We start from the raw sequence: 12,517 nt of genomic DNA on the forward strand, positions 1-12,517 counted from the left end.
GTGCAGCCCACTGAGACACACACGCACACTAATATAGTTTAGTGTAAGATAAGGCAGTTGGAGGGGACACGTAAAAAAAAAAGTAAAACTATAGAACTCCATAAAAAATATGATAAAAATTTTAAATAGGAACCTGCAGTTGAAACATCAGTGAAACCTAACATAACTGTCTGTTAATCAGATTGATACTTACACGTTTTACTTTATGGGTTTATTGTCTCTTAGCTATTTAGCAGCAGGGGGCCCTTTAAATTATAGAAATGTGTCATTATTGCTGTTTAAAGCTGCTTTGTTACTATGTTTACTGCTCACATTATTTTATCAATTTCCAAAGGCAATTGTTTTTGCCTTAGGAGTTCTCCTTGGCTCCTGCTGAGATGTTAGCACTTTCATAATTAGGTAAAATTAATCATTTAATTCATTGTTTTGCATAAAAGTCTGACCAAATATTAACACTTGAAAGAGGATTAACAAAGAAATAGCCCAGATCAATGCGGATGAGTCATATTTTTTGCCTACCTATCTTTGGTTTGTGTTTGTGAACTCTATGCTCATTTGTATACATGACATTTCTGCAGTGAATCATGTTACCTACTTGTTATAGCACCTCATACTGACCACAAAGCACAAATTAAAGTCGTCGAAGTCAACACGTTAACGCAAAAATCGTTTTAACGCCACTAATTTCAGTAACGTATCGATCTTTCAGAGGTTTTAACAGGATTAGTTTTAAAACTAGGGTATCATATGAAACTAAAAAAAACTAAGAAATCCATCGGTACAACCATGTCATACTAGCTTGTCGCTAAATAACGCTACAAACTTACGCTAAATTTTGGCGTGGAAAAACTGTCATGGCCATTTTCAAAGGAGTCCCTTGACCTCTGACCTCCAGATATGAGAATGTAAATGGGTTTTATGGGTACCCACGAGTCTCCCCTTTACAGACATGCCCACTTTATGATAATCACATGCAGTTTGGGGGCAAGTCATAGTCAAGTCAGCACACTGACAGCTGTTGTTGTCTGTTGGGCTGCAGTTTGTCATGTTATGATTTGAGCATATTGTTTTATGCTAAATGCAGTACCTGTGAGGGTTTCTGGACAATATCTGTCATTGTTTTGTGTTGTTAATTGATTTCCAATAATAAATACATACATTTGCATAAAGCAGCATATTAGTCCACTCCCATGTTGATAAGAGTATTAAATAATTGACAAATCTCCCCTTAAGGTACATTTTGAACAGATGAAAAATGTGCGATTCATTTGCGACGAATCCCGATTAACTACGGACAATCATGCGATTAATCACGGTTAAATATTTGAATCGATTGACAGCCCCTAGTAATAATGCATTAGTGCCTCGTTACCGTAGATACATTCTCTTCCTTTGAGGTTTGTATGGCCATGTTTCCTGCATTCTTTAACGGTATGCTGATGTCTGTGTTAAAAGCAGACAGGATATTTTTAGGCAGCGACCACATTTGTCTCCTGCTGATACATCTCACAATAACAGAGCAAGAGCTCAAAGTGCAACCAGTGTTACATCATTCTCGCTGCCATACAACTATGCAATTATTATGTAACTGTGCATTAGATAGTTCAAATAAAAAAATAAAGAGAAGATGTATTAATAACATATGGTATTGGCTTGAAGGAGAAGATCCTGTTCCAAATGGAGGAACATGTAGACATCCATCGAGGCATTTTCTTTCCTTTTCTGACACTGATGTGATACACAGCTAAAGCTCTTTAACCTGCTGCTGCTACCAAGCCAATAATTACAGTTGTCAAAAGGTGCAGAAGTTTTAAATCAGTGCATTCTATGTGTTGCCTTCATCAATCTCCAATCATGAAGGAGAACAACAGATTTTGGGACAGGTAGCCTCTTTGTCGATGCTAAATGATGAGAACAGAGATGTACCTGCTGTAAAGTCTAGTTGTTTCTACACTGCCAGACGCTGTGAAAGTTAAATCACTGTGTAGATCAGGGGTCAGCAACCTGCGGCTCCGGAGCCACATGCGGCTATTTAGCCCCTCTCCAGTGACTCCCTGTGGATTTTTAAAAATGGAAATGAATAACTGTTTATTGTTTACATTTTCATTTATCATTGTTGTAGGTCTATGGTACGACGATACGACGGGGTATTAGGGCCACATTGAGGGAAAAAAACAACAACTGAGATTTCAAGAATAAAGTCATAATATAAAGTAGTAATTTTACGTGTTATTTTCTTTTTTTCTCATTAAGTTATGACTTTATTCTCGTTATATTGCGACTTTTTTCTTGTAAAGATATGACTATTCTCATATTCCGATTTTTTTTCTCATAAAGTTATGACTTTATTCTCGTAACATTACAACTTTTTCAATATTCTGACTTTATTCTGGAAATCTCAGATTTGTTTCCCTCAATGTGGCCCTAATACTCCGTAGTACATTTGCACTTTGGGCCTCACTGCATTAGACTTATATACTATATACTTAGACTATAAACTGTGTTGCTTTCATCAAATTTTTGCGGCTCAAGACAGATTTTCTTTTTTTTTTCGTAAAATGGCTCTTTTGATAGTAAAGGTTGCTGACACCAGGTGTAGACAATGTCTAGGAATGTGGAGTTGGAGATTGAAATCCGACAGGAAATCTAATAATGTTTTGATCCATCAGGGACTATTTTTCTTCACTGTTTCCACAGGAAGTGACGGTAGTGGCAGTGGGGAGAACCCGTATCTCTGTTCAATGATGCTTTGCTCCTGCTCACGGCACCCCCCACAACGCTAGATGGAAGTATCATACGTGATTGGACCAAGTTTTGCCTTTTAAAAGAGTGCGCATCCAGAGGTCTGGTAAGCTCTCTTCTTTTCTAACTCTACAACCCAAGATGTGTACGAGCTTACACCGGTCTGATTTTATGCCAATGGGTTGAACCGGGCGTTTGTCACTGTGACACGTTCTGGCAAATCAAAAAACTACACCAGCAACCGGCGATGGCGTCAGGGCGCTAAATCCAGCTTATATTGTGTTAGTGATAAGCAAAATGACCACGTGATAAACATAATATTGGCTGTATTCGAAACCGCATACTATACTCAAATAAAAAAATAAAAATCAGTATGTACTGATTTGGCCAAAATGTAGCATGTAGTATGCAAACAAAAGCGGCTGCCCCGGTAGACTACCGGACGTCTTCCCTTAAAAAATGTAACGTTACGCCATACCGTACAGTGAGCTTTCCCCCGCCGTAGTCGCGTAACGTTACAACAATTTAGAGCCGTAACAATGTCTTTCATCATTTTTAAGTTTTAAGGCATAATTGCTATATATATTTAAATATTTCCTTACAGTGTGGGTCGATCACCCTGTTGTTGATCAGCTCATTTTTAATCGATCTGTGGAGCATTACAGCACGCCATCATAACCACCTGCTGCTTTGCTAGCGCTGTGTGACTAAAATGCTTTTCCCCCTCAGGCCTGGATCCATAATCTCCTTCTGTTTTTAGCAAAGACATATGATCCCCTTGGAATATTACACATTTTCAATCCATCTTTTCTGCGGTTGGTGACTCCTTGTCATCTCTGCTTTGGAGCTTGGCTCTGCTAGACATGTCGTGCTTTCTGTCCCCCTATAGCTGCCCGCTCATCTCTGTGATGAGATTGCACAGAAACCCGTCTATATAACTGGCGTTCCCTCTGGGGGAACTTCTATTTCGCCTGGTCTCATCCTGCATAGGAGACTCCTGCCGTGTATTCTCCCTGTGTTTCTTTCCCTCTGATAGAGAGCAGTGATTGTGGTGAGCAGAGGGTTTGCAGTAGAGATATTAGGTGTGTGTTAACGTTACAACCCCGTTTTTCTCGGGTTAGGGTTTACTCACTAATAACAGTCTCCGATGTCAGTGGAAAGATCGGTTCTGTCTCCTGAGGTCAGATTTATTGTGCTTGTGGGTTCGGGGCGACTTAAGAGTCATCATGTGTCTGCAGTGACTGTTCATTCTTCACTTGGAGATGAAATGTTTCTGATGTCCAGAGGGATATAAAGCTGCTGCTGCTGCTGCAAAAAGTTGGATTAGCACATTCTAAGAAGGAGTCAAAGGAGAAGTCGGGTTAAAAAAACAACTGTCAAATAAATTTGAATTTGTTGTTTTTCTGAAATTGTTATAGTCCGTCTGTCTGAGACCCTCGGGGAGAATCAAGCAATCAATGAAAAAACTTCAAGTGCAACCTCCTGTTTTCCTCTAACAATCAAACCACCACGGTCTACTGCGTGTGCTTAAAAATCCAAACTCAGTTTAATGACTTGTTTTTTTATATATATATTTATATATTATTCCTACAAATACATGGTTTTCAGCACTTTGAAAAACGTTCACTTTCCTCAGTAAACCAAGAAAGCTAGAAATATCCTACAGTGAAAAAAAAAAGACAAACCATTTTGACAAAAAAGAGAGAAACCACAAAAAAGACATGAAAATAACAATCGAAAGAAATTAAAAAACAACATCCTGTACAAACACTATGGCCCAATAATTTAAGAAAATAGTGTCTCTAAAACGTTCATATTGCTTTGTACCTCCACTGACCTGGGTAGAGCCAACCCTGTGTAACACCAGGCAGTTCAGATGGCGACCACAGAAGGGCTCCAGGTCCCAGGTGCTGATGTCACGCCAGAGGTTACGGGGGGTTGAGCTGCAGCCGGTGGCATGCAGGCGTAGCAGAAGAGAGATGTTGTCGTTTCATGTGCTCTCTTCTTCTTCTCTGGTTGTTTTGGCAGTAACAATACAAAGACAAGGGATGGTCACACTACTACAGTACTGCACTCCTTATGAAACCAAAGGATGTTTTAACTGTTTGTTGTAGTTTTACCGTTATTACTCTCTACAGCATTATTACTAGAACTATCACCATCACAGATACACGCTGTGCATCGTGTGTTTGTGTTGTGTGAGGGGTTCGTCCAGCTGTGTGCGTGTGTGTGCGTGTGTGTGTGTGTGTTGCAGTATCGCAGTATCAGTGTTCAGTGCTCAGAGCTTGTCTTCTCTGGGAAGAGTCAGTAGCTTGGGGTTGGTGTTGGGGTTTGGCGAGCCTCCGTCCTGTCCCGAACCCTCTCCGACTCCCAGGTCAAAGGAGTCCTTGGAGTCACTGGAGGGCGCTCTCCTCCGCAGGCAGGTGTCCCGGCCGGGCAGAGGAGGGGGCATCCCCAACCCCCCCACCCCCAGTCCACCCAGACTCGGGTAGAGGCCCAGCTGAGGCTCCAGTCCGTCGGGGGGGTCCACGGAGATGCAGGGCGGACTCATCTTCTTCTTGCGTCGGGGTGAGGGCAGCGAGGTCTGAGTGGGGGTCTGGCTGTGGATCTGCAGGCTGTCGGCCCGCGACACGAAGCCGGAGGAGGTGGAGGCGGTGCTGCGCTGGGGGCTGGACCCCCCTGACGAGGAGCACGCCTCTACGGAGTGACCTCGCGGGTCGTCCAGCCAGGAGTAAGGGCGGGGGCGGGGCGGGGGGGCGCTGCGGCCCTGCGTGTCGGCACTGTGGAACCTCTTCAGCTGCCTCAGGCTCCGGCAGTCCGCAAAGCCGCCGTAACCCTCGTTGCCGCCGCCGTCGTCCAACCCCGCATGGGTGATGAGGGACACTTCCCGATCCGCTGAGGCCTCCTCCTGCTGGTGCGGCCTGGCCGGTAAGAGCAGAGGAGGCGAGGAGGAGGAGGAAGGGGAGTAAGAGGCGAGGCAGTGCTGGTCATGAAGCTGGGTGTGCACGCTGCTGGGGCGCGAGGGCTTAGGGGAGGCGCCTGGCGTGGCGGGGACCAGGCATAGAGCAGGCTGCTGATGAAGATGATGAGGTAAGGGTGATGGAGAGGTGGAGGGGGATGGAGGGAGGCCCAGGGAGGCCACATTCACAAGTCCTTCATTGCTCTCCCCGCCGTCTGAACACAGGGCCTCCTGAGAATCAGTAGACACCGCAACCTGGAGGACGGGGCATGGAGGGGACGGGAAGGGGGGGGGGGTATTTAGGAGAGAAGGGCGAGGAGATGGAGGTAAATGCGCGGTGCAGGAAGGGGAGGGGGAGATGGAGGAGAGCAAGGGTACGGGGGATCATGGGAGATGAGAGGGGGGAGACTAGTTAGTGAGAGGTGATGAGGATGAGAAGCAGTAGTTTGGGGTCAAAGTTCACAGTCTGGCCAGTGTATTCCCAGAGTCCTCTCTGTGCTTCTCATTGTGAGCAGCGTGGAGTTGAATTGAAATTGCCCATGAATTGTGGAACAGACGTTACACTGAATATTGCGTTTTGTCGAGAGTACATTGGGTAAACAACCTTTGATCTGGTTTTATTAATTTACCGTGCAGTGCTTCTGTTGAGGCACAGCCGGTAATTGTGACTCCACTTCACTCGGATGTTTGAGTGTTTCTGCACAGACTGCCGAGTTTGTTTTCCACATTCAACTACTGAAGGAGGAATGTTTCTCTGTGCTCACTTTAAAGGGCATAAATAATGAATAATGTGAACACTGGCTCTCGCTGTGTCTACTGTGCTAAGTTTGTAAATAACTAAAAGGGTTAGTTTGAATTTGCTGAAGTGGGGTTGTAAGTACATATCCACGTTCTGCGAGGTAAAATTACTGTTTTTGTGAAGGTAGTTTTGTGGCTTTGAATATTAACGGCTTCAGTTCCCCAGACGGAAAAAAAGGCTGTCTGATGTCGAAGTGTACGCAATATCTGAAATATTTTCACTGCTTTACCTCGCCATCAGACGGCCCTTTCCTACGGGGAAATGAAGCTGTTATATCGCCTGTCTTCAAAGCCACCAGACTCCATTCGTCTACGGCCGCATCGATCGGCTAGTTTGTGTTATTGTATGACTTTCGGATCCGAATTAACGTGGCGTCCACAGCGGTACACCGCTTTGCTTCCGTACCGGTACTCCTGTCTGCTTCTCCAAAGTGGGAGCATGCCAACCGACATCTAAGTTACCGTATGTAACGTCTGAGTCAAGTCTGATGTGGAAACCTCCGGGTCACATACACTGAGAATGGACTCATCAGAGAAGTAGGAAGACCTCGTGTCCAGCAATTAAACTTTTGAAATGAAAAATATTTGAATATTCATAAATTCTGGATTTGTTTTTTGATAAGGAGTATTTCCAAATACGAAGCTCATATCTGTGTTTTTCATCTGTAAAGTGTTTTTTTGTTGTTGTTTTTAGCTGGACAGAAGGACTCAGCTGATCGAGCGCTGGCTGACACAGTGAACTCTGAGCCGGACCACCTGACCCTCTAGCCTTTGACCATTCACACCAAAACCCTTGTAAACCGTCAGCAGATAAATTTACAACCAAATTCTGATCAGAATTTCACCAAACCATCTACAGGGTGCGAGGCCAACAGTCAGAGGGTGAACATAATATGCAACTACTGTAGGAGAGGAAGGGGTTAGTAAGCACAATGGTTGCTAAAAACTCATAAAATGTCCTCAACAGAACACAAACTGGGAGAGAGGAAATGAATAGTGTTTGAATAATAATCGTGTTGCATTAAGTCAATTAAAGTGTCTTGAAATCTATAGAGATGAGGAGGCAAAGGCATGCATGAGTTTTTAGGGGCACAGCACTTTGAACATCGTGGCTTTCCCTGCATGAGCCTGAATGGTGGGACCACAGAGACATCTAGTGGTCAAAGATATCACAACCGGGCCGGGCCGATCACCAGCCACGGCAACACAACACCATGTAACAAATAATAACTGGAACATTACTAAGAAAGGATCACACCCTGTCGCACTTTTTTTTAAAAAGCAAAATCAGGTACTGTACTCTGGTTAACAACTTTCAAGCATTATCCTAGTCAATAGAAAATTCACAAGTGCTCTATCACTGTGGTACTGCACGTACAAAAGGGCCGAATGCATATGGACAGCACTCGCTGTCTGTTCTGTAGCAATCCCCTGAGTTGTAGAGTTTGTAATGTAGTAAGTGCACTGCATTGTGGGTAAAATGTCTCAGCCAAATAACATCTCCGTCTGGCTTGAATACATTCTATCATTCAGCTACTGAATAATCCACCGATGCAACGTTACACCTAGCTCCTGCTGCTCTGTATACGAGTATAGAAGAATTAATAAAGTCCCAGTTAGGTGTCCTATAGGCGGAGCTACCTGTTTTTGGAGTTTTAGATGCTTTGTGGCTGATGGTTACTTAGCAGTAGACAAAATGAGTGACAAAGGGGGGGGGGAAAGGAGGGGAAGCCTGTAATCTGTCTGTTTCTTGGAAGATGAACATGGGAGTCCAGTGTTTCTGAAAGGCCCAGTGGTAGCTAAGTTTGTTGCTTCTTTCAGAAACAGGAGTATCTGTGTTTGAGCAGTAGCTCAGGGTCGGGCGGCTTTTGGGCCCAACTGAGCTGAGATCAGAAAGTACACAGATACAAATGTAGGAGAATGAGATAAGTTAATAACAGACAGGAATACCAGGAAGAAGGAGGCGGAGAAAGAAGGAGGGAGAAAAGTGAAACTGTTTAGAAACATGCGACGAGGAAAGAGATTCAGGAAAGCTCTAAAACCAATTGCAACACGGGTCTCAGTATGGAAGCCCTGAGAGGCAAAAATTCTGGTGATCCATTTTTGTAAGTCTGATCTAAATTGTTTTCTCTCCTATGTTTATGACTTAAAGGTCCAATGTGTGAATATAGTATTCATAAGTATATTTTCATTAGTGTATAATCACCTGAAATTAAGAAACTTTGTGTTTTTGTTAGCTTAGAATGAGCCCTTCATATCTACATAGGGAACAGGTCCTCTTCTCGAGTCGGCCATGTTGCGCCGCCATGTTTCTACAGTAGCCCAGAACACACAAACCAAACACTGGCTCTAGAGAGAGACTTTTGCATTACCTGAAGGCCACCGTAGTTCTCCGACACGCTTGTGAAACTGCGGTAACGTGAGCCGCAGAGTGCAAAACCGTGGTACCACCAGCTGCCGTCTGACTTCCATTGCTCCTAAAATAGTGTTATTACGGTAAGGTTGACCTCTGAGCGAGGTGAACGCAGCATTACCGCGGTTTCGCACTCAGCGGTTCACGTTACTGTAGAAGACTACAGTAACTCAAAGGGAGGAGTGAGTGGAGGGGTGTAAATCCTACACACTGTACCTTTTAAAAGGGACAAAAGGATTTGGCGTCATCTAGTGGGGTGGTTGCAAATTGCAACCGACTAAATACCCCTCCGCTCACTTCTCCCTTTCCAAGACTGCAGTAACGTGAGCCGCCGATGGGATAACACGTGGTAATTACTAGGGATGCACCGATACCACTTTTTTTCAGACCGAGTACAAGTACAAGTACTTACATTTGGGTACTCGCCGATACCAGGTTCCGATACGAGTACTTCTCTGTGCCAAAAGACCCTCATTAACAGCCAGCTGGATGGTGTGAGCGACACACGGCAGGCTGGGGAGTCCTGCATACGAGGCGGTGCGCCACGACCGGCTCTAGGTCGGCTCTGTGCGAAGGTGGCTCACGACCCGTAGCTTTACAGCGCTCCCCGCCCGGACTTGCCGCACAGTGGACAAAGGGCTCGCTGCGCCCTCTCACCCCGCCGGGGACGACCCCCTGCTCCCGGTGCGACTGTCGACCGGGGTGGCCCACGTAAAAAGGCGCCAAGGGTCTGCGGCGATGTCGGCAACCCACCCTACTTGAAACACGGACTAAGGAGTTTAACGCACGCACGAGTCAGAGGGTGCAAGCAAAACCCCGTGGCGCAATGAAAGTGAAGGCCGGTGCGCGCCTGCTGAGGTGGGATCCCGGCCCAGCGCACCACCATAAAGTGGTATCGGTGCCGTTGTATCGGAGCCGTTTTGCTAGTACGAGTAATATAGGACCTCCTTAGTAATTACCATTATAACACTAATATAAGGAGCAACAGAAGTCAGACGGCACCACGGTTTTGCACTCTGTGGCTCACATTACTGCAATTTCACAAGCATGTCAGAGGACTACAGTGGCCTTCAGGTAACAGAAAAACATGAAAGGCTCTCTCTAGAGCCAGTGTTTGGTTTGTCCGTTCTGTGCTACTGTAGAAACACGGCGGTGCAACATGGCAGACTCTCCGTGAAGAGGACCCGCTACCTGTGTAGATTTGAAAGGCTCATTGTACGAACACACGACAATTCTTCGTTTGGAGATAGTTCGAAGTTGAGTAAGTCGTTTTTGCGTTTTGTTCGTTGATGTTTTATACTGTGCTGTCTTGTAATGTACTGTAATATGTTGTTAAAGCAAGAATGAAAAAATTGTTAAAAAAAAGTATCTTTGAGTCTTGTTCCCTGAAGGCAAAGCTTTCGATTTACCGGTCCATCTACGTTCCAACCCTCACCTATATGGTCATGAGCTTTGGGGGTAGTGACCGAAAGAATGAGATCGTGGAAACAAGCGGATGAAATGAGTTTCCTCCGTAGGGTGGCTGGGCTAAGCCTAGCCTTAGAGATAGGGTGAGGAGCTCAGATATACGAAAGGGAGCTGGAAGTAGAGCCGCTGCTCTTTCGCATCAAAAGGGGCCAGCTGAGGTGGTTCAGGCATCTGATCAGGATGCCTTCTGGACGCCTCCCTTTGGAGGTTTTCAGGGCACGTCCAACTGGTAAGAGGCCCCAGGGGTAGACCCAAAGCACGCTGGAAAGATTATATATCTCGTCTGGCCTGGGAACGCCCGGGGCCCCCCCCAGGAAGAGCTGGAAAAATGTTGCTGGGGAGAGGGACGTCTGGAATTCCCTGCTTAGCCTGCTGACCCCCGGATAAGCGGAAGAAAATGGATGGATGGATTTCTGCTAATAGATCCCCTTAAAGAACAGAAAAGAAAGATTGTGCCCACAAAATATTTCTAAAGTTCCTTATTTTTTCATCTGGTCATTTTCTTAAGTGTTTGTTGTTGTAATAATCATTTTGGCTACAAGAGGCTGAAGTGCACCACTACCCCATGTTCTAAATAAGACTAAAAGCATTCATGTTTTCTCTAACGGCACATTAGCACACATTAAAATACATTTCTAGCCAAAAGAAAGACATGGCAGTAATGTTACATAACTTGCTGACACACATATACTGTATGTACCTTGTATTTAGAATGAATGTATGAATTTAAACTCACCTGGAAGAAAACATGAATGCTTTGAGTCCCATTTAGAACATGTGGAAAGTGGTGCACTTCAGCCTATTGTGGCCAAAATGAGTATTACACAATAAACACAACAGCTGTAAAATGAAATGAAGGAACTGAGAACGATTATCCGGACAAAAACTTTTTTTTTTTTCACCTGTTCTTAAGTCATAAACACAGGAGAGAAAACAATATAGATCTGACTTAGAAAATGGATCACCAGAATTTTTTTTTCTCACTTGTCTCTCAGGGCCTTCCGTATATCAATCAGGGCCACAATTTAAGTGGAAAAAACTGAGATTTCAAGAATTATGTTTCATATTTTTTCGTATAATGAATCATTTTTGACTGAGCTTTCATCACATACAGTACAGACACGGACAGGAGAAGACTATAAACGTGCTTTTTCGGAGTAAAGCAAAAGTCTGAAACAGTGCGATTTTAGTCGACTCACCTGTCTGCGGAGCGTGCGGCTGAGTGCGTGTGTGCGTCTGGGAGGGGGTAGTCTTGGTATGCTCTCCGAGTCGGAGTGGCTGTGGGGGCTGATGGGTCTGAAGAGGTCTGCGGGGACGGCCAGCTGCTGGGAACGCTCCTCCGGTTGTGAACGCACCGAGCTACTGGAGCCTGCGCACAAAAAAACAGCATTGGATATGAAATAACAAGAAAACAGGTCCAGCAGGTTCGTACATCCTCAGAGGAAATGACCTGCATCATCGTAGGGGTGTCCAAATTGCAAAATTGCATTATGTTACAAATCAAGGCCTCCCATTTCTGTCCTATTGTAATGAGGTGTCGCAAATTCTGGATCAAAATAAATAAATAAGCTACCAGGTAGGGCGGCACGATTATGGCCAAAATGATAATCACGATTATTTTGATCAATATTGAGATCGCAATTGTTTATCACGATTAATCATAGATTTTAGGGACAAAATCAATTAAGGACAAAACACCTCTGAATTTGGTCCGAGCGATCGGATCTCAATGCGTCTGGATTGCGTTCACGCCTGTACTTAAAGCTGTCCACTAGTGATCGGATCACTCAGGACGCTTGTTAATACCAGGTCTGAACAGGGCCAAAAACTCTAAATGTTAACTTTTTACTCTGTTATTGTCATCTATATTGGTTATTTGCATAAAAACACACAATTCAAATGATGAAGGAAATAAATGATTGTATATACTGTACATTGAAATATTTGCTTTGATTTAAAACCCTTTTCATTAGTAGTTCTAATTGTATATTATAAGCTGCTCAGAGCTAGTGTTAGGAGGTTAAACAGGTCCTAATTCCCTCTATTATCTATTCCATATTGCTGTGAAAACATCTCCATCAAACAAGCGTTTTTTTCAAGTTTCTCGCCTAAAACTACATTTTACAAGATTACATTTA

The 12,517-nt window shown here is 44.3% G+C and overlaps 1 protein-coding gene across 13 annotated transcripts in view; it reads right to left on the reverse strand.

Annotated features, from left to right (window-relative positions):
• Nucleotides 1-2,087: 2,087 nt before the first annotated feature.
• The window catches only part of cacna1g (calcium channel, voltage-dependent, T type, alpha 1G subunit), a 331,510-nt gene continuing 321,080 nt past the window's right edge, over nt 2,088-12,517 (reverse strand). For 12 of the 13 annotated variants that reach the window (XM_074619026.1, XM_074619028.1, XM_074619031.1 and 9 more), the window contains 2 exons: nt 11,579-11,748; nt 2,088-5,956 (listed from right to left, as the gene is read on the reverse strand). In XM_074619026.1, coding sequence (XP_074475127.1) covers nt 5,021-5,956; nt 11,579-11,748 — 1,106 coding nt within the window. In that variant the 3' untranslated portion in view covers nt 2,088-5,020. Of the gene's footprint in view, nt 8,383-11,578; nt 11,749-12,517 lie in introns of all 13 variants that reach the window. The other variant, XM_074619029.1, reaches the window with a different exon arrangement.

Source organism: Sebastes fasciatus, chromosome 20 (genome assembly GCF_043250625.1).
Source record: "Sebastes fasciatus isolate fSebFas1 chromosome 20, fSebFas1.pri, whole genome shotgun sequence".
Classification (NCBI taxonomy): domain Eukaryota; kingdom Metazoa; phylum Chordata; class Actinopteri; order Perciformes; family Sebastidae; genus Sebastes; species Sebastes fasciatus.